Source organism: Squalius cephalus (assembly GCF_949319135.1).
Source record: "Squalius cephalus genome assembly, chromosome: 22".
NCBI classification, from domain to species: domain Eukaryota; kingdom Metazoa; phylum Chordata; class Actinopteri; order Cypriniformes; family Leuciscidae; genus Squalius; species Squalius cephalus.
The window spans coordinates 1,348,757-1,372,009 of record NC_137143.1 but is presented as its reverse complement, the minus strand read 5'-3'; the positions used below and the strand labels follow the sequence as shown (position 1 = coordinate 1,372,009).

At 38.6% G+C, this 23,253-nt stretch overlaps 2 protein-coding genes across 2 annotated transcripts in view; both read left to right on the top strand.

Annotated features, from left to right (window-relative positions):
- Nucleotides 1–1,140: 1,140 nt before the first annotated feature.
- hrh1 (histamine receptor H1) lies at nucleotides 1,141–8,182 on the top strand (the record flags this gene model as incomplete). Its single annotated transcript, XM_079858022.1, has 2 exons — nucleotides 1,141–1,206; nucleotides 6,534–8,182. Exon 2 carries the CDS (start codon nucleotides 6,575–6,577, stop codon nucleotides 8,180–8,182), a length of 1,608 nt encoding a protein of 535 aa, XP_079714148.1. The 5' UTR covers nucleotides 1,141–1,206; nucleotides 6,534–6,574.
- Nucleotides 8,183–11,893: 3,711 nt separating this feature from the next.
- The window catches only part of atg7 (ATG7 autophagy related 7 homolog), a 102,754-nt gene continuing 91,394 nt past the window's right edge, over nucleotides 11,894–23,253 (top strand). Inside the window, exons 1-6 of the mRNA XM_079857230.1 lie at nucleotides 11,894–12,522; nucleotides 13,376–13,556; nucleotides 17,283–17,337; nucleotides 18,900–19,017; nucleotides 20,666–20,743; nucleotides 20,825–20,941. Coding sequence (XP_079713356.1) covers nucleotides 13,403–13,556; nucleotides 17,283–17,337; nucleotides 18,900–19,017; nucleotides 20,666–20,743; nucleotides 20,825–20,941 — 522 coding nt within the window. The 5' untranslated portion in view covers nucleotides 11,894–12,522; nucleotides 13,376–13,402. The remainder of the gene's footprint in view (nucleotides 12,523–13,375; nucleotides 13,557–17,282; nucleotides 17,338–18,899; nucleotides 19,018–20,665; nucleotides 20,744–20,824; nucleotides 20,942–23,253) is intronic.

Sequence of the window (23,253 nt, the reverse complement as noted above, 5' to 3'; positions counted from 1 at the left end):
CATCTGCTTTTTCTGTTGTTCCATCATTCAAGAAATTTTCAATTTTAGTGAGCTTCTTACAAATTTTAGTGAGAAATTGTCTTTTTTAAGGACTAAATACTGTAACGGACATGTTTAGTTCTCTGTCTTGTTTAGTTTTAGTCCTAGTGTGTTCTAGTAGTCCGATTAGTGTCACACCTGTTCCCTGTTCCATTGATTGTGTTATCATTACATATAGTGATCATTGCTGTTATGTTCCTTGTGTTTATTACGTGTTATTTAATCGTCTTTCTAAGTATCGCATCGGTTTTTTTGGATTATGGCTGTGCATGACATTTATTTACATAATGTAAAATTGTTATACAGTGATTATGATATTGTTTGGCATTATAAATGTGAATTATATGTGCGTTTTTATGAAAATAATGCTGAAATAATGGATTATTCACTGGCAAATAGTTAATTTATCATTTAATATATATATGAATATATATATATATATATATATATATATATATATATATATATATATATATATATATATATATCATTCTGTGTTACATTTGAGTTTACATATAAGATTAAGTCAGTTTCTTTATTATTGCTTGTGACAGGATGAAATGTAAACTCATTGAAATATGAGTCCTTGTTATATTACAGATAAAAGGTCATATTTAAGTCATTGAAAATAATATATTTCTCTCTCTCTCTCTCTCTCTCTCTCTCTCTCTCTCTCTCTTTATTATGGGGACACAATGTTCCCACCAAAATGATAATACCCGAAATCCTTGTCCTTTGGGGACATTTCCATGAGGAAAACTGCTTATAAATCATACATAGTGATGTTTTTTTTTTTTTTTTTTTTTTTAAATGCAGCAAGTTTTGTGTGATTAGTGTAATTAGTGGTTAGTGTAAGGGGAGAGAATATACAGTTTGTACAGTATAAGAACCATTATGTCTATGGAGAGTCCCCACAAAGATAGTGAACCAGACACACACACAGTGACTCAGAGTGTGTGTGTGTGTGTGTGTGTGTGTGTGTGTGTGTGTGTGTGTGTGTGTGTGTGTGTGTGTGTGTGTGTGTGTGTGTGTGTGTGTGTCTCACCGGTCCATCTATGAGACATTCATTAGACTCCTCAGAGCAGTAAGGCGTCAGTCAGAGTCCAGTTCACCAAATCTGTGGAGATAAACCCCATTCCTGCTGAGATTTCACTGCAAGTCGGAAGGGTAAGTTTCCTAATTACCTAATTACATTTAGAGCTAAATGAATGTGTAAAAGTGACTAGGCTGTTTGCTCTCGTGAATAGTGTACGCACAGCGCGCGCTTTGATGGAATGATTGGACTTCACGCGCACAGATTCACGCATTCCACAGGTGTCGGACTGAAGTCGTTTTCCTCACTGAATCTTCATCCAGTGAGAAAGAAATAACGGTTTGTCAGTAAAAGGAGAGAGATAAACATTTTACGCACAACTCTTTAGGAAACGCGTGTAAGTTTTACGCATCGTAAAGTGTTTCATTAGCGCGGCTTCCCTTTACATTACGCGTCGAGGAATCATTATAAGTGTGTTTGGATGATCTTCAGAAATCGAGTGCAAAGCTGTAAATCTTTAAGCTCTCAAGTTTACAGAAAAGCGTAAATATTTGGTGTATGCGTGTGTTCTTGGCCATGCATTGTGTGTTTATGTCTAAATCAGACTAAAGTGCTTGATTTTCGTGTTGCTATAGGCTACTGTGCGATGGGAAGATATAATAATTATTATTAACGGTGATAAATCAGTTCTTCCTAATGTCAGTTCTTTAGATACAGCATGACCTGTTTTGTATCATGATGTGTTCAGGTTTAAAAAAGGCTTTTCCTCATGCATCAACAGCACTGAACATTATTGTATGAATATGAGTAATTTAGCATAAGATTTAAAAATTTTCAAAACATAAAATTCTGATTAAAGTGAACATTAAAGGTACAGTTCAGCCAAAAACGAAACAAAATCACGACTTTCTTTATTTTGTGAAACACAAATGCATGCTCTGAGTAAAACAACAGTAAACTGTGATCACATGGCTATCAAGCTTCAAAAAAGCAGCATTAATGGCGTCCAAAATTACATGTGCACAATATTTCAGTTTTTCTGAAGCCATGGTATGTGGATCAGACAGTAGGTAATTGATCATTTATTCTGCCATTGCTATCAAACTCATTCACACTTATTCAGAGCAGCTTGTGGACGAAAGAAAATTATAGAGTTTTGGAATTACAGGGAAAACATTTATGCATAAGAAAGGCATCTAAATCACATTATGCACTGGTTTCTCTCATCAAAATTTGCCATATTACACGTGCAACTGATACATGAAAGTAAAGATGGAAAGTGTTATATGTGTGCAAACATGCACTTTATGTTCTCAGTTCTGAAATATGAATTTGTTAAGAATAGCCCTGACTACAACAACAATAACCTAACACATTTATTGGGTAGACGGCCGAAACTCCCAGAGAGACAGAACACGGATCTAACCTGAGACGAGAGGCGAGAGAAGACACAGGGAAGGGTTTGATAAGATCTAGGGCATGTGAAGCATGGATCGAAACCATCTCTCTTAGCAACAAGACACTGTTTGACTCACATATTTTCTGAACATTCGTGGTCTCAGCTGCTGCTTAATGAACCTGCTTGCCTCTGCTGTCGTGAGCTCATGACATTTCAGATATGTGGATTGTATGACTCACTGACACCATCAAAAAGTTGGATGTCTCCATTCATTGTACACCTTAAAATGGATAATCTGTAATTATTAGATGAAAAAGCCATTTTACCTTGTTGATTTGAATAAAACCATTACCATTTCTCTCAGTGTATCACACATTATTAAATGCACAGTATACTCTTAAAAATACAGGTGCTTGATTGGAAGATTTTTTAAAATGCATTCTTAAACTTAATTTGATACAGTGTTACATTCTCTTCTTGGTTTGGCAACATTTCAAAGCATACCAAACTGTGTTTTATGCAAGTCACGTGTGAGTAAAACTTTCCTCTTAAGGAACGTTTACACGACAACGATATGCTTAAAACGGAGAAGGTTTTCCTTGGAGTTTTCCGCGTACAGACGACACCATTGTCAAACCATCCCCATTCACATGGATCCGCGAAAATGACTAAAAACGCTGTATTCTGCTGCCAGGCCAGTAGATGGCGATGAAACACTATAGATTGAACACGTAATATGCATGAGCATGACGTCATCGTCTTCAGAGATTTGTGTCAGAGCCCGTCTACGGAGAGCCTGGCCACTCCCTATTAAGTCCTATTGTACTGAATTGTGGTTGTAGTTCCACCAGAGCTCCACTGGGGGCGATCGCCCATGAGTGCAGAATGAATGGGAGTCTATGGAGCTAGACGGCTAAATGTGTCTCTTTCACCCGATTGCCGTTGAGAAATCTCAGATTTGATTGTAGGTTTTTGCAAGTTCAACATGGGTTAAAGGTCGAAAGTTGAATGAACGAGTACTTATGTCCTTTTGATTTCTTACAGGTTGAGTTGTTGTTGCCCATAACACGCTAGCATTCTGCTAATGAACGCTGATTGGTCGGTGAAGGACTGATTACGACCAGAGATACCGCTTGATGGCATCGTGTGTGTGTGTGTGTATTTTCGGCGTGGTCTTTTAAAACAACAAAACAAAAACTCGTCTAGCACGTGTGTTTACCTGTGTCAGCTGTGTTGTCGATGCCTCGAGAGAAAAGAAAGTGCAGAGCTGAAAGCACCAAAGTGACTGAAGGATTGCCGTAAAGCAGTATCTCTGGTCGTAAGATGTGTGTGACGTCATTGACATTTTAAAAGACTTTTTAAAGCAAATTAGTGACTCTAAAAAATCTAACACCCAGTAATGTGTAATTTCTTTGCATCTCCTTTCGAATACAACATTCAAATTACTAGACAAAACATTATATCCTGAGAAAAGTGGATTTTGAGGGGTATAGCTCCATAGACCTCCATTCATTCTGCACTCGTCCTGTGAGCGCCCTCATGTGGAGCCAGAGTGGAACTGCAACCAGTTCAGAAGCCGGAAGTTCACTGAGAGTGGAAGTTCTCCCCTTATTAGACATTCTCTGTTCTCTTGCGTTTTTTGTTGTTTACACAGAGACCATTTTCAAAAACTTGCACTTTGAAACCCGTTTTCAAAGTTTGCGTTTTCATGCACCCAAAACGCTGTTGTCGTGTAAATGAACCGCCAAAACACATAAAACGTTTTACGTTTTAGTTGAAAGCGGTGTCGTGTAAACAGCCCCTAACTGGTCGGAGTTTCCTCTGCGTAAAGTTCACTCTGCGACCGCGAGCATGTTGTGGCTTTATCTGTTGCTGTCGTCTCACATGCGAACACATTTCCCGTTATGAATTATGATGGTCCGTTGGGTCGGATTGCTTTCTCACCTCAAACGAAACGCCCTTGAGTTTGTTTTCGATCAGGCCTCGTCCAGGCGATCTCGGAGTGATTGTTTTGGTGCAGATCTGAGTGCGATTGCCATGTTCAAATATGCCTTAAAGGAATAGTTTACTTAAAAATGAAAATTCTGTCATCATTTACTCACCCTCGACTTGTTTCAAACATGTATGAATTTCTTTCTTCTGCTGAACAGAAAAGAAGGTATTTTGAAGAATATGGGTAAACAAACCCCATTGACTTCCATAGTAGGAAAAAAAAATAGTAATGGGGTCCATCATTTCTGGTTTCCAACTTTCTTCAAAATATCTTCTTTTGTGTTCAGCAGAAGAAAGAAATTCACACAGGTTTGAACAAGTCGAGGGTGAGTAAATGATGACAGAATTTCCATTTTTAAGTGAACTATTCCTTTAAGGGAGAAAACGCACCAGGATCTGAAACAAACACTGCAGATGACAGTGCAACCCGGACAGCAACATTGTGTCGGCACAGATCCGGCCCACATCTGGTACGTGTGGATGTGGGCCGGATCTGGGCCGACACTCTGGGCCTGTTTACACCTGATCATTTCATGCGTTTTTACTGATCGGATAGCTATTCGATTTGTTAAAACGGTTCTGTTTACACTTGCCCTCATAAAAGTGTCTCTGCAAAACGGATATAAATCCGATCTTCAATTCCAGCGCTATATGCAGATTTAACGGACTTCACGTCAGCGAAAGCAAGAGATATGAGCTGCATTTTATTGATCATCAGCTAATTTCAAGATCAAATACCACATAAGGAGAGAGCGCATCAACAGCGCTGTAAGATCATTTAGTCTCACTATATGTTTAATGAAGATGATTGTGTTTTGAGCGTCTGCGACTTGCTCTGTTTTATTTGTGGTCTGCGTGTTGGCTGAAGAGATACACAGATTCATCAGTGGTATCTGGCTATATCATGTCATAGAGCCTATAAAATGCTCTCACACATTTATTTTCTAACATTTTGGAAGGAGTAAAATTTACATATGTGGTTTCAACAACCAGATGCATTTACACTAGTTTCGTCAGACCAACTCCTGATGTGGTTTGAGCGATGGGATTTAAATCCGTCTCGAATGCGTTTCGGAGGGCGTTTACACCTGTTTTTTTCACGACCGGATAGCTATCCGATCTGAGAAAACACATGAAGTGACCAGGGGCCTCATTTATAAACGTTGCGTACGCACAAAAGAAGGTGTACGCCGCTCTCTACGCAATAATTAACATGAATAACATGAAGACTTCACAAAGCAAGTCTTACAATTAACAGCCTACACGAACACCCGTTTGATCGATCTGCAGTGTAAAACAAACAAAATCAAACAAAGATTAAAACAGAAATGCATATTAACACATATTTGCAAAAAGAAAAGTGAAATATGTTATGCAATAATATTGGCATGTTATGCAATTCATCCTCATAACACATCTGTAGCTTATTTGCATCGACTTTGATGTCCGACCATTTCTTTTTTTATTTCGGCCACGGTCCGAGGTTGTGAGGCTTCAGCATTAACGGCGTCTGCAACCTTTTGCCACTCAAGTGCCTTTTTGGCATTAGTAATGCCCACACTGTGCCCTCCAAACAACATTTTACTCCTCTTTTCCACCTCGCCAACGGTAATTTCTACTTCACATTGAGTGAAGTTACGTTTCTTGGTTTTCCTCTCTGTGTTTGCCATGATTTCGCAATCGATGAATATTAACTTGTGACTATTTATGGGCAACTATGGGCGTGACATGAAGCCGCAAAAGCTACATTTAGAATTGATTGTGATTTATTAAGGGAAAACTGCGTAGGATGTGCGTGCGCACGGTTTTATAAATCCGAATATTTCTGTGCGTACGCACGTCCCATGTTTCATCCGTACGCCACTTCTGACGCAAATCCTACGCAAAGTTTTATAAATGAGGCCCCAGGTGTAAACAAACCCTGTGTTGCTGTCAGGGGAAAGTTCTTTGAGGAACCAAAAATGTGAAATCGCTGTGAAAACCCCCTTTCGGAAACCTTTATTGTTAAGAGTGTGCGCACATTAATTCAATGCACTACTTTGATGCATTCTCTTTGGTTTTGTTTTCCAGAAACTCCCGTTTGGATATGAATTTTAAAACCCAAAGGGACTATGTGCTTTCTCACAACTTTGACGTCATGTGACACGTCGGACTGCCCAATGGAGGCCACTACGATACTCACCGCCACGAACAGCCAAGTCAAGCGCATCCTTCACGAACCCCCCGAGCCCAACGTCACGACTCTCACGAACACGTCTGTCCCGTTCCACCATCACATGAACAATGCGGTGCTGGGGATCCTCCTCGGGACACTGTCCCTCCTGACGGTCATCATGAACCTGCTGGTCCTGTTCGCCGTGAGGAAGGAACGGACTTTACACACGGTTGGGAATCTCTACATCGTCAGCCTGTCGATAGCAGACCTTATAGTCGGGGCCACAGTCATGCCTTTGAATCTGGTGTACCTTCTGGAGGACGAGTGGAAGCTTGGTCACGTTATTTGCCAGTTCTGGTTAGTCATGGATTATGTTGCGAGCACGGCGTCCATTTTCAGTTTGTTCATCCTCTGCTTGGACAGGTACCGATCCGTACGACACCCATTACAGTATCTGAAGTACCGGACACGAGGGAGAGCAACACTGTTGATTTGCAGTGCGTGGCTTCTCTCAATGACTTGGATCGTTCCTATCCTCGGCTGGCGGATGTTTGCCCGGGTCGATCGGAAACCTGAACTGGAGAACCAGTGCGACACGGACTTTCGCTTAGTGACGTGGTTTAAAGTTCTGACCGCCATTCTTAACTTCTACATCCCTTCGTTTCTAATGCTTCTGTTCTACTCGCAGATTTTCATCGCGGTCCGGGATCATTACAGGGAGTGGGAGAACTTTGCCGGTCCCATGGTGAAAACCGAAGCGGATGACACGCTGGCGAACGGACTTCAGTTAAAGATAACCAAAGCCTCGGAGAGAGAGAATCAGGCGTATTCTCAAAACGAGGGTCTTCTGGATCAATACAGTCTTGAACAGCCGAGAGTCAATAATGGAGACAACCCTGATTCCTTGTCGGAGACGAAGAGGAAGAGTTGCTACAAGAAGAAACCGATGTTCAGACTTTCGAAACGCATTAGAAAGAGCGTACAAGACCCTGAAAGTTCATTTCAGATCGATAATGATGGGGAAACGATCGCCGAATGCCCGCCATCTTTATCTCTCGCCTTTCTGCAGCCGGAGAACAGCACCGAAACCTTCATAAATGTGAATGACTGCAATGTGCTAGTGCCAAACTCCGTGGGGAACATCAGTGAGGGTGAGCAGACGGTGGACACTCACAGTTATACTCAGAACACGCCTCCATCCCCGCCGTCACCGTGGGCCGAGAACAGCCCGCCGCTAAACGCCAACGATTCGCTTCCCGCCAAACAAACATGGCAGAAGTTCTGCGAACAGTCCAAGCAGAGCATCCATAGCATGCGGATCCGCAAGGAGCGTAAAGCCGCCCGGCAACTGGGCTTCATCATCGGTGTGTTCATGGTGTGTTGGATCCCGTACTTCATCACGTTCATGGTCATGGCCTTGTGCGAGACCTGTGTGCATCACGACCTTCATATGTTCACCATTTGGCTTGGGTACATCAACTCCACTCTCAATCCCTTCATATACCCACTGTGCAATGAAAACTTCAAAAGGGTGTTCAAAAAGATTTTTTACATTGATAGATAAGGAGATCTGATCCATTTGTGACATGTTTGTACATCGGTTGTTCTGCCATGCTTGTGATCTTGTCAGTACAGAGCAATTTCGTTGGTAACACTTTACAATAAGGTTCATTAGTTAATATTTATTAACCATGAGCAATACATTTGTTACTGTATTAGTTAATCTTTGTTAATAAAAATACAGCTGTTCATTGTTTGTTCATGTTAGTTCACAGTGCATTAACTAATGTTAACAAGATTTTAATAAAGTATTGGTAAATGTTGAAATTAACATTAACAAAGATTAATAAGTGCAGTTCATTATTAGTTCATGCTAACTAATGTAGTTTACTAATGAACATTATTGTAAAGTGTTACCATTTTGTTATTTATTGCTGAGTGTCAGCTTGACACGTCTGCAATCTGCATCAGATTACATTAAAAACGTATTCAATACAGTGTTTTAAAACTGGTTGTATTGAAGCACCTATGTTGCTCATTAAAACAACCATTTCCAGCGGGAGTTCTTCTCTATATCAGTGTCTGTGAAACGCCTGAAACGCCTCCAGTGTAGTCTTGAGTTTCTTCCTCATTATAATAATTCATGCGCAGAATAAAGGGGCGGGGCCTGGTTGAGTTAGTTAGTAGTGTGTTAAACTGGTGGTTATGGTAAGGGGCGGGACATTTCCCAAACACACTCGAAGCGCTCGACCAATCACAACACACTGCTCCAGCCGACCAATCAGAGCACATTGTGCTTTTCAGGAGGCGGGGCTTCATAGAGACAGGAAGTAAACAGAGCGTTACTGACAGACTGGGAAGAGAGGAGCCGCAACAATGGAGAATATGAGGAGAATAATCAACATTCAAGCAGGAAAACCTGTTCTAGTAACAGCCGGAAACAACATTAAGACTCTCATGAAAGGACATAATAGGACACCTTTAATGTAGAATATTGTCTGGAAATGGCCTGACATTAATTATGTTGAAGTAGCATGTGCAGTGCATACATATTTAACAGGGAGTTTAATTAAATCTAGTTTGGTCAGGCGCTAATGCACACTATCCTCACAGAGCTGGGAAATACATACAGGTGAAATTCCATAATGAAGTGTGTTGGGAATGGCGTGCGACCTAAAGGATGGTCTATGTTATGTATATATCCACAAATTGCCTGTATTCATGGAACTCCTGGTTGATTTACAGTGCAATGCATTTCAACTCATTTTTGTTTTAATAAAAAAAGTACTTAAATGATGGACAGAGTGATGATTTAAACAAAAGTGCAACATCTAATGTAACTCATTAAACTGCAAAATGTGAAGACATTAAACCTTTTTAATACCTTTTTTTAGACATGTATGCTTCTGGTTGATGAACAATGTAAAACGGTGAATGTGAAACTGCCTCTATATCACATACAAAACATGTGATGATGAAATGAACTACAAAGGCTTCAAGTTATGGGAAAGCAATTATCCTATACATGCATATAATAATTGCAATGCTTAGTCTCTTTCATATTTCATTTTTTTTTCGAACAGTTCGCATTGCCAGCCCTCAATTAGGGCCTGTCACTTTCTGTTAAACCTCATGATTGGTTGAACAAAACTGCCGGTCTTTCCATAAAAATCTTTTCTTTAAAGTAGAATGTCTTCTATTTCCAATATTGCGGACCTTTATTGGGAGAAATGCATGCCTCATTCAGCTCTCTGAGGTCTGTGTAGGAGTTTACATGGGAAATGAGGTCCATTAGATATATAATGCAATTTAATTCCTATCAACTGAACCTATTAAGCTTATTAAGTCCGTCACTGTTTCTGCTAAACGTCAAAAGCAGAGGACAAACGGTGCTAAAATATACTCACAGTGTGTATAATACTGAAAAATCATGATCATCTGACTAATTCATTCATTTACATTTCATTATTATTTCTTTTTTTATTATTTAGGCTACATTTTGATATTCTTCCAGTTATTTCGCTGTAGCGGCTAATGAATCTGAGTCTGATTGAATCTACACATTCACAGAAAACAGCTTACGTCCCCGTTGAACAATAAGGCGGACAACCTTTAAACTTCAGAAATCTGAGATGGCCAGACGGTCATTCAACTTTCATAAAACGTTAAAATAGTGGAAACAAAAATCAAGAAGTGTGTGCAGTGATGTACAGATATTGGACGCCTAAACATTTAAAATGAAACATTTCCATTATAATTATATAGTGTATATATATATTATGAATTATTATGAATGATTCATTAAAAAGTCTTATTTGATCTGCAAGGTTATTGTCTTTTTTTAAGTGTGACTTTACTGGGTATGAACTTGTGTTTAACATACTTTATATCTTGTGGTAAAGACTGCTTTATTGAAATATTGTGAAACATTTCCAGTTGAGAAATGACTTTAAATGTGAACATGCACAATGTTTAAGAATGGTAAACTTCATACTGACAGTTTCATATCTGTATCATTTATTTGTGATCCCACATTCCTGGATGATTGTCTTCCATTGCAAATGCATTACACTAAAAGTGATTTAAATTTCTGGATTCACATCTCGTTTAGATTAGCCTAGGAGTTAATAATCACAGCCTGATGACGCTGCTCGTCTCCACTGAGACTGAAGCCTGGAGGCTTGTCTCTACCACGCAATAAGAAAAAGGTTGTTTTGACATTTTTCTTGCAGTTGTGAGATATAGCTAAGATTTAAACTCAAAAAGTAAAACTTGTAAGACGTAAACTCAAAATTGAAAAAAAAAAGTAAAAATTGCACTACATAAACACAATTCTGAGGGGGGGGGGGGGGAATCTGAATTGCGAGATGTAAACTCAGAATCCAGAAAAAAGGACAAAATTGCACGATATAAACTCATTAAAAAAAAATCTGAATTGCGAGATGTAAACTCAGAATCCAGAAAAAAGGACAAAATTGCACGATATAAACTCATTAAAAAAAAATCTGAATTGTGAGATGTAGCCTAAACTCAGAATCCAGAAAAAAAAGACACAATTGCACGATATAAACTCATAAAAAAAAAATCTGAATTGTTAGATGTAAACTCAAAATTCCCCCCCAAAAAAGTAAGGATTGCGAGATGTAAACTCAAAATTCTGAGAAAAAAAAAATTAATTGAAAGATGTAAACTCACAATTACGATGAAAAAGTCACAAATCATATTTTTTTTATCTTGTTATTCCGTGATGGGGGGAAAAAACTGAATTGTGAGATGTGAACTTTTTTATTTTTTATTTAGTTCAATTAGCCTAGACAAGAATGCAAAAAGTACAAGACAAAGAATAACTAAAATTTAAAATGAACATGTATGTAAAACAAATTATAATACATAAAATAAAAATAAATACTGGGATAAAAAGGTGGTACAGTAGCCTATATAATATTAGGGCAGTTAGGGTACACGAGTTTATAAAGTTTCAACATTTTTATTGTTTTTATAAGCTTTCTTGTTTTGTGATCTCTTGTTTGAAAGAGTTTCTGCAAGATGTGAACTTAGAATTCCAAGAAAAAAAGTGCTAAGATAAAGCCCAGGATTACGAGTTTGTACCTTGCATTTGAGAGCTATAAAATCAGAATTCTGTTTTTATCAAAATTGCGAATTCTGATATTAGCAAAATGGCTAGATGTAGGCTTAACTCAGAATTTGGAGGGGGAAAAGTCGCAAATTCCTTTGTATGTTTTTATTTGGCGAAGGAAACGAGCTGTTATAAAGCAGATCTGAGGAAAGCTTGTTCAGTAAGTGTGTCAGTATCTGAGGCATCAGCTGGTTTTTCTGGCTCGTTCACTGATCGTCTGCTGTGCACATGACAAACCAGCTCATTCATCTTTCATAGGGTTAACAATGAAAAGGAACAGCGTTTATAAGTTTCTGTCCGTGTTTTCTTGTCTACTCGTCTGTGTTTTCCTTTTGTTTTGGGGTTTTGTCTTTTATTCGATGGTTTTGGCACCATAAGACTCTTTTTGGACACTCTCCTTAAGAGGTTTGTCGGTCATCTAAAGCGTGTAAGCAGCTCGTAACGTTATTCGCCAACATTTTCTCATTGTTTATAAATGCGGGATAATATGACGCTTTAAAACATTTAGCAGAAAAGCGTGTCTGCTAACATTGTTCTTCGGTTAAACACTGAGCATTGTTTTAAAGATGTCAAAATGTTGAAGATAAAGCATTTCAAAGTCGTTACACCAGCGAAAACTGCACCACGTATTTAATGCTGTCGATTTGCGTATTATTAAATAAGCGTTAAGTCATTTGTAAGCTCTTTTGCAATACCAAAACAAACCAACTGCGCATGCGTGTGGGATGACAGTGATCACATGACATCAACCAGGAAGTGTTTGTCTGGTAAGTGATGTTTCCATGCTATGTATTAGTTGCTGCTTTTACTCTGTGTTTATCATTTACATGACAATAATTGTCACAGATCATATATGTCAAATATCCTGCTGTTTACTGCAGTTTGTTAAAACAAACACACACACACACACTGAAAGAGACGCAATGCTTTTTAACGAAGCAGACAGTATTTACTGACATTACAATCCTAAAGAACGCAGATTTTACTTTTATTATGTTGACAAGTTGTATAGACATGTTGTCAGATTAGTACAACATTAAATTTCTTATTAATATAGACAGACAAGCCTGTTGAAGTGAAAAAATGGGAACTACTTTTTCAATACTTCCACATTTCGAATCTAACAGGAATTTAAATGTGTTCTTATAAGAAAATAATATCAGGCTAAGAGAATTGAGGATCATATTTTAAGAGTATATTTTACTTTATTTTATTGTATTTTATTTTGATGTATCCAATATATATTCTTGTCATGCTATCACTCTACATTATAATATTGTCCTTAAAGTCCCCCTGTATAGTTAATCATTTTGTCCCTTAAAACTCATCTGTGATCACCAAAATGACATATTAAAATGTTTAAAATGTTTAGCGAAAAACGTTCACTGCAGTTTTAAGGAGAAAATACTCAGCAATGCTGTCGACTTATGAATTTACACATGCTTTGTCTTAAAGCAGATTAAAAACACCACATAGACACATAAACAACATTAAAAACTGGATTTTCACCACAGAGGGACTTTTGTTTTATTATAATATATATATATATTTAAATCAGGACAGAATATTTGTATGTGCATTATTCAGTCTCATCTCCCTGTGTCTTGTCTCTTATGGCAGTGTGTGAAGAATCAAACATCAGTCCTGATGGCAGCTGGATCGACGGCCGCCCCGAAACTGCAGTTTTCCCCGTTCTCCAGCGCCCTGGAGGCCGGATTCTGGCATCAGCTCACCCAGAAGAAGCTCAACGACTACCACTTAGACGAAAGCCCCAAAAACATCAAAGGCTATTACTATAACGGTGAGTGTGGGAGGTTTCGCTGGTCTATTCTTCTGTATTGTGTCGTATATCCGAGTGAAACGCTTCCAGAACAAGAACAGATGTGGGCGGGGCTTGAGTGTGTCTGTGGGGAACTGGTTGGATGGTTGTGGTTTGCTATTGGCTGATCTCATGTGAGTGACAGGTTGCCCCCATCATCAGAGAAGAGAAGAGACGCTGCAAGAGGAACTTATTCTGATTCAAGATTATGAGGGAACATGCATTTAAAGTCCCCCTGCGGTGAAGATCCAGCTTTTAATAGTGTTTATGTGTCTGTGTGGTGTTTTTAATCTGCTTTAACGGGCATATTGCAGGTTAGAGCCCCCAGTGAGTCAATGAACTAGATTGTCTTTAAATATATACTTATAAATACGCTATAAAGGCTTCTGGAGTCCTTTTGATGAGAATTTTACTTCCGCATCTGAAAAATGTCAAACCGGAAGTGACGTAACGGGAGTGAGTGCGGCCAATTTAAACAATACGAAAGCAATGGATCGCAATGAGAGTTCGGACGCTGAGGAAATTGTTAATGTTCACTCGTATGATGGACCTCAGCCATATAATTATGATCCTGATATGCAGCCAGGAGAGCTTCCACTTAGACGAAAGTCAATCTGAAGTATATGAGCGCTAATGGCCTGGAGCTCGCATCTCCAAAAGCGACTAAAATCGCATATGAGGTCTAAACAACTGCATTCTCACCTAAAAAACTCTATTATGTGGCACAGTAATGGTAGTACTTGAAAAAGCACAGTGGGTTTTCGTTTTCTCCTCCAACCTTGACGCTTTCTGTGAGAAATGCTGCCAGTGTAGATCCGGCAGAAACACGCGGAGTGATACACACTGTGAAACGGTTTCAATGTGATATTAGTAGTATATCGCACGGCTAGATAAGACACTCAGCCAATCAGAGTCGAGAACCAGAACTAACTGCTGTATAAAAAATAATATATAATGTTTGTATGGTGAAATAGTTTTGTTATGTAGAAACCTTTCTCATAATCGAATTTCAAATTTAAAGTCCCCCTGTGGTGAAATCCAGCTTTTAATGTTGTTTATGTGTCTATGTGGTGTTTTTAATCTGCTTTAAGACAAAGCATGTGTAAATTCATAAGTCGACAGCATTGCTGAGTATTTCCTCCTTAAAACTGCAGTGAACCAAAGACAGTCTCAAAAACACGCTTTGAAATCGCTGGTGTTTCTGACGTCACAAACTACCTTGTAACCAATCAGATCAACGTGTGATCGTCAACCAGTGGATCTCTGAGCTGAGGGAGTGAGTGGAGGCGGGGCTCATTTGCATATTCATAGAACCGCGCATACTAAATGAGGCAAGGGTGTCGAGTTACATTCAAGATATTTTAAGGCATTTTTTTTAAGGAGAAAAACGTTTAATATGTCATTTTGGTGATCAAAGATGAGTTTTAAGGGATGAAATTGTTGACCACAGGGGGACTTTAAAACAATAATGATGTGCACTGATAAATCATTTATAATAAACACTGCAATATTCCATATAATAACGAGAACTGTTGATTTTGATTTCATGGTGACTTACTGATGTAAGGAATACAGTTTCTGGGTCCAAGCTTATTAAAACTCGGTTTACACTACAGTCTCTCATAGCGTCGCAGAAATAAACATTTGAAAGATTCATCAAAGATGAGTCACTGTCTGGCCGTCTGAGATTCTGGTATGGAGTTAAAGGTTAGGATGATGATATATTGTGGTTTTATTACAGCACACAGCGAGTGTGTATTAGCAGCTTTTGCTGTTTGTTTCTGGCGTCTGAAAGAGCGTTTGGACCCGGAAACAAGCAGATTCCTTTCTGAATACATCAGCTGTGTTCAAGACGGAGCGATAGTGTGGTTTTGATAAATGCAGAAGGTCATTCATGGATTAGAGCTGCACGATTCTGGATAAACTGAGAATCACAATTTTTTTGTGATTCTGAACTAAACAAAACAACGTAATTTACTAAATGTTCTGATAAAATGTTAATTGTCTATTTAGTCAACATTTAGTCTATTTAAGTCCTTTTAAAACATTTAATTTATTTGAATTATTTTTTTAATCAGTTTGAATGAATGATTCAATAACTCATAGGGCCCTATCTTGCACCCAGCACAATTGACTTCATGTATCATTGACGCATGTATCATTCCTATTTTGCTCCCGACGCACAGCGGACTTTTCCCTCCACAGACGCACGTCGGTAAATTAGGGAATGAACTTGCGCTCCCGGGGGCGGTTCAGCGAAGAGAGGAGGCGTGTTCCGGCGCAAACGTTCCCTGGTGCTATTTTGCAGTTTCAGAAAACAATTCCTCCACTGACCAGGAAAAACCTCGTCTAAAGTCAGTGGCGTGTTATTCAGATGCTATTTTAAGGGCGCATGCTTGGCCATAATGTAGCGTGTGCACAACACACACACACTTTGCTTCTCTCATCTACACAGACGCAGCAGTTCACATTTTTCAAATCATACATTATTACAAGGAAAAATATTCCACACGAGGGAAATTATTGTGGTGTCCATGACGATGTGAAAAATAGGCATAAATCTAGCTTACACATTTACCCAAATTATCATACGCCTGTTTAAGCGAAGCTAATCTGGGTGTGTTTCTCCATCCCCAATGTCACTTCTCTGTGTTTTACGGCCCTGACGAGAACGTCGGTCTCCTCGGCTGTGAACCGCTCCTGGCAAATCCACCGTTATAATAGCAATCCGCCATGGCACAAGCGCGCCTGCTCTTAAAGGGAATGTGAGATGACGCTCTGATTGGTTTATTTCACGTTACGCCCAAACCACACCTATGAGTAATGAAGCGATTCAGACCAACACATTTTAGATTTGCGTCGGGCGCAAGAGTCATTTATCCCGCCGGTATAATAGCAACAGCGCCGAGATCCGCCCACAAAGTTACTTGTGTTTCGCGTTTGATACTTGCGTTTCAGATCATTACAATAGGGCCCATAAAGTCTTCACTTGTTTCATTACTGGATGAATCAGCGTTTTTGAACAAATCTCTTGAATAAGTGATGATTCAAGGACAATAAAAATGTTATCAGTCACTTGTCGCCACCTACTGGTGTAACGATGTAATTGTTATTTACTCTATTTTGATCTCTACCGTAGACATCAGTGTTTATATCTATAAACTTGTCTCTCAGTACTTCTGTGATAATCTGAATGATTGTAAGACAGAATTAATGATACTGTGTGTTGAAAAGACTGTTTGTGAAGCGGTTTCACATCTTTACATGACAACGGCTCTCTCTGGATCAGAACTCAGATCTGAATGTTCACTGTGATCCGACTTATCAAAGCTTTAATAGACATCGAGCCGAATCATTTAGGAATAATATCATGTGTGTGTTTGAATCCAGATCGTGATCTTTTAATGATCATTTGTGCAGCTTAGCATGCATAAAAAACATGTACATTTTGCACACAATCTACATGCTGAACACCGCAGGAATATTAATAGAGTAGTAGTGTGCTATTCTGAACACCTTTGTGTTTCACTTACACTTCCCAAACAACCAATCTGGCATTTTCTCTTGGATTTATACTGACACATCATGCAAAAGTGATGTGTAAAAAGAATACGTAATGCACCTTTAAGCAGTGATATAATGCAGATGTTTTGTGATATATTGCAGATGTTTTGTGATATATTGCAGATGTTTTGTGATATATTGCAGGTGATCCTGATGGCTTGCCGACACGCTTGACACTGGAGTTCAGCGCATTTGAAGCGTAAGTTTTGCATATTATAAGCATGTAATGTAGTTGGTTATTCTCAAAGCCTTGGATAATGCCTCCAATATCACGTCTGTTACTTGTGAAATTAGTTATTTTTTCTTGCCAATTAAATCCTTAAGGATTGTTTCAGTAGGATTAATTTAACATTTATGATGGGTGAGCAATTGCACAGGCGGCGCCGAAGTCTGGCAAAGCTGACCTCATATAACCGCCTGAATCCCTCTTTTTCTCAAAATATATATTGACTTCTCTATTGAGAATATTATATAATATTCTCAATACATATATTGACTTCTTTATAGAAATATTCATTGTAGCTTTTATTTATATATATATATATATATATATATATATATATATATATATATATATATATATATATAAATAAAAGCTACAATGAATATTTCTATAAAGAAGTCTCTTCAGCTCTTTTATGTTCAAGACAGCATTTTTTTTATCAAAAAACAGTAATATTGTGAAATATTATTACAATTCAAAATAACTGTTTTCTATGTGAATATACAGTTAAATGTAATTTATTCCTGTGATGCAAAGCTGAATTTCCAGCTTAATTTCTCTAATATGCTGATTCGCTGCTTAAAATCACAGGAATAAACTATATTTAAAAATTAGGGCTGTCAAACGATTAATCGCGATTAATCGCATCCAAAATAAAAGTTTGTTTTTACATAATATATGTGTGTGTATGGTGTATAATTATTTTCTATATATAAATACACACACATGCATGTATATATTTAAGAAATATTTGCATGTATATACTGTGTATATATATTTATATTATATATAATTTATATTATATATAAATATTTTACATATAAATAACACATTTTTCTTAAATATATATGCATGTGTGTGTATTTATATATAGAAAATAATTATACTCCATACACACACATATATTATGTAAACACAAACTTTTATTTTGGATGCGATTAATCGTTTGACTGCCCTATTTAAAGTATGTTACAAAAAACCCTGATTATTTTGACTTGTAATATATTTCACAATATTACTGTATTTTTGATCAAATAAACGCAGCCTTGGTGAGCAGAAGAGACTTTGAGACAAAAGTGACTTTAATTTTTCTAATATTACTATATAAGTTAATTTGATTTAAAATAAGGTTCCATCTCTTAACAGCACTACTTTAGTTCACATGATCTAACAATAAGCAATACTTCTACAGCATTTATCAATTTTAGTTAATGTTAATTTCAACATTTATTGACGCATGTTAACAACTTGATGCTTATGGTGCAACCCCCCAAAAAATATATGATATGTGATATTTATGAATTGATAAATATCATTATTAAATATTAATACAAACAACAATACTTTTTGAACAATTAGATGTTTGCACCACATCAAATTTGGAGAGTTTTTCAAAACAAAATGAATATAACAAATGAGGGCTGCAAATAGTATATATTACTCGTCACACTTATAATGATAAAAGAACTGAATATTGCATATAGTGTATGTAATTTACCCAAAAGCATATAATGCAGTGCATGACTGCTGTGTTTCAGTGATGGACCCACTCCTGCTCGCTGCTGTCCGGCTCCGGGAACGCTCTACAACACCAACACACTGGAAGCCTTCAGATCCACGGATAAGAAAGCGCTCCTGGATAAAGCAGCCGATGAGGTGGAGCGGCTCATAATTAATTACGCCTGCTGATAGTGTGTGTTTTATCTGTGCTCGCTAAACTAATTATGCACTTTCTTTTGACTGCGGATCTGGATGCTGAACATCCTTCTTCAGCATTTGATAAATGACTGTCATCTTCTTAATACAATTGCGTTTGCCGCCCGCGTTCTTATATACACGCTAATAATAGCAGTGGCCAGTTAGCGCTGAGCTTTGCGAATAAAGCCCGGTCTGTAATAATACAGATGTTTATGTGCTGGAAAAAATTATCAATGACTCAATTTTGAATTCTGTGCTCAAAAGTTATACAATTGTTTAGTGAATTTGTTTTTCACAGTGTAAATGCACAAAATGTCGTACTTTTGGATGTGCATAAAGCTGGGGTTTTCAGACGGGAAATGTTCAGGGAAAAACAGTGTAAAAATGTTTTAAATAAATAAAAAATAGGATTAAAATCAATAAAAAATAGGATTAAAATCAATAAAAAATAGGATTAAAATCAATAAAAAATAGATTAAAATGATATAAATACAAGATATAAATGAATAAAATAAATTGAAATAAATATTAGAATATAAAGCATTTTACAATTCATTTTCTTCATTTATTAATATCAAATGCTTTATTAGAATATAATAAAGCATTTGATATTAATAAATGAAGAAAATGAATTGTAAAAATAGATTAAAATGAATTGTAAAAGTTAAATTAAAAATAAATTGATTAAAATGAATAATACAAATTGGATTAAAATAAACAAATTAATAGTACAGTACTAAAGTGAGTAGAAGAAAAACTTAATAATTCAAAACTCAATTTTGTATTATTATTATTATTTCTATGACAGTAATAGCCATATATTGTAAAAACAAAACAAAAATGAATGCATTTTAAAATAAATGAGTATATATTATATATTAATTCATAAGTATATTTTTACTTCATGCTACAGTAGGGAAAATACACTACTTTTGTTCTAATTTCTTCACTTGCAAGAAATGATCCCTTGAGCTTTTATTTTGGCGGAAAACTACCGTTTCTGTGAAAACCTCTCTGTACAAATCTAGTGAAATGCTGCAATCATCTTCCCACAAAAATTATGCAAATGTGAAAATAATGCGTAATGGTTCCAGTTTCGTTCCCAAATGCACGCTGAACTCACGGCACGTGCAGAGATGAGTTCACTGCATTCACTCACTGTGAAACACCGGGTCACGAGCTGATCGCGTGAGAGTTCACTCCCAAACACGCAGCGCAAACAGAATATATATAATTAAATCACAGTATTTTGCTGTATAATTAGGGCACAAAGCCATATCGTTCTTTCGATTTTAGAGCGTATGACAGATACTTTGCTAAAGCAATGGGGCAAAACAATGTTAGAGACCTTTTATGTTATTATGAGAAGTTTTAAGATATTTTCGGTTCATTATGAACCTGGAGGCACAGATTAGACTATAACAGGCCGCATACACAATTTATAGTTGCCTTTTCAATTTGAGGAAGAAGATCAGAGTGAGATTGATCATATATGGGGGTCTGTTGCATCTACTAGATTGAGAACCCCTTGCATAAACTACATTAGAAATTATTTCTGGTAATGTCAGCTTAATTAATACTAATAATGTTGTTGTCTTCTTGTCAGATTTGGAGCGCTATTCAGTCGGGCGCTGCGTTGGACGACTCCTCAGTCCTAAACAAATTCATCCTCTTGACATTTGCGGTTTGTATGCCAACACTGTCCCTATAAATGAATGGCCTGTCATTTTTCATTTGTGTCTGACCGGTCTTTTTGTTGATCCAGGATCTGAAGAAATATCATTTCTATTATTGGTTCTGCTTCCCTGCCCTTTGCTTCCTGGAGGGGGTCCAGCTGGTGCAGGAGCCGCTGTCGTTAGAGAAGAGTTTCTCAGACAGACAGGTGCGATGACAACCATGAGAACACACACTACTGACGAGGAGGTTTTGTGTGAAGGATAATGAGTCATTAGTCAGTGCATTATGGAAAGCATGTGCTGATTAGAATTTGTAATGCAATGTTAATTATTTGAATGCATAATATCATATAGGCCCCAAGACGCCTGATATATTTAGAAATCTATTTTGCCTTTTTCATATTTTCCTCTCATTCTCCATTGTTGCGGCTCCTCTCTTCCCAGTCTGTCAGTAACGCTCTGTTTACTTCCTGTCTCTATGAAGCCCCGCCTTCTGAAAAGCGCACTGTGCTCTGATTGGTCGGCTGGAGCAGTGTGTTGTGATTGGTCGAGCGCTTCGAGTGTGTTTGGGAAATGTCCCGCCCCTTACCATAACCGCCAGTTTAACACACTACTAACTAACTCAACCAGGCCCCGCCCCTTTATTCTGCGCATTAATTATTCAAATGAGGAAAATTGTGACGTGTTTTTCCAACCAAGCATAAAATGGGTGAAAATGTTTTCGATTTGTATCCTGCATTTGCATACATTTAGGGACTATGGTGATACAAAATAATTAATAATAATAATAATTTTGAAAATAATTAAGTTGATTATAATGATAAATTCTACCAAAAAGAAGAGTAGGCTACTAAACTATGTATAAGAAAAAGATTTTTTACTTTTTTATTGTTTAATAGGGGCCGATTGCCAAGACTTGAGAGAATCATTTTATAAAGTCAAAAATGTTAGCCATTAATGTTTTGTGTGTAAATAAAATTTAAATAAAGTGAGACTCAATTTCCACTGTAATGTAGAAACAACATAAAGACAGTATATTTTAAATAATTGTTTAATGGCATATTTTTATGAATGAAGGCCAGTATCACTGATATTAATATAGCTACTGATATCTTGATGAAAATTGTTTTTCCCCAAAATTTTAAACATTTATTAGGCTTCAAAAAATATAACAACTTTTAATTGAAGTGAACTTAAAACAAACCTCACATAAACCCATGATAAATATCATAATAATCCTGTCTAACAGGTATGAAATATACAGAAATTGAATAAGGTTATCAAACAGTCCCCCCTGTCCCCCCTGTCCGCCCTGTCCCCATAGGAAATTACGCCACACCCTCTCTGTCTCTGGTCAATGCAGTGTGTGTGTGAGAGGGGGAGTGGCCTCAGTGTGTGTGTGTGTGAGAGGGGGAGTGGCCTCAGTGCAGTGTGACGGGGGGAGTGGCCTCAGTGTGTGTGTGTGTGACGGGGGAGTGGCCTCAGTGTGTGAGAGGGGGAGTGGCCTCAGTGTGTGTGTGTGTGTGACAGGGGGAGTGGCCTCAGTGCAGTGTGACAGGGGGAGTGGCCTCAGTGTGTGTGTGTGTGACGGGGGAGTGGCCTCAGTGTGTGAGAGGGGGAGTGGCCTCAGTGTGTGTGTGTGTGTGACAGGGGGAGTGGCCTCAGTGCAGTGTGACAGGGGGAGTGGCCTCAGTGTGTGTGTGTGTGTATGACAGGGGGAGTGGCCTCAGTGTGTGTGTGTGTGTGAGAGGGGGAGTGGCCTCAGTGTGTGAGAGGGGGAGTGGCCTCAGTGCTGTGTGACATGGGGAGTGGCCTCAGTGTGTGTGTGTGTGACAGGGGGAGTGGCCTCAGTGTGTGTGTGTGAGGGGGAGTGGCCTCAGTGTGTGTGTGTGTGTGTGACGGGGAGTGGCCTCAGTGTGTGTGTGTGAGAGGGGGAGTGGCCTCAGTGCAGTGTGACGGGGAGTGACCTCAGTGTGTGTGTGTGTGACAGGGGGAGTGGCCTCAGTGTGTGAGAGGGGGAGTGGCCTCAGTGCAGTGTGACAGGGGGAGTGGCCTCAGTGTGTGTGTGTGTGACAGGGGGAGTGGCCTCAGTGTGTGAGAGGGGGAGTGGCCTCAGTGCAGTGTGACAGGGGGAGTGGCCTTAGTGTGTGTGTGAGAGGGGGAGTGGCCTCAGTGTGTGAGAGGGGGAGTGGCCTCAGTGCAGTGTGACAGGGGGAGTGGCCTCAGTGTGTGTGTGTGAGAGGGGGAGTGGCCTCAGTGTGTGAGAGGGGGAGTGGCCTCAGTGCAGTGTGACAGGGGGAGTGGCCTCAGTGTGTGTGTGAGAGGGGGAGTGGCCTCAGTGTGTGTGTGAGAGGGGGAGTGGCCTCAGTGTGTGAGAGGGGGAGTGGCCTCAGTGCAGTGTGACAGGGGGAGTGGCCTCAGTGTGTGTGTGACAGGGGGAGTGGCCTCAGTGTGTGTGTGAGAGGGGGAGTGGCCTCAGTGTGTGTGTGAGAGGGGGAGTGGAGGGGGAGTGCTAGAG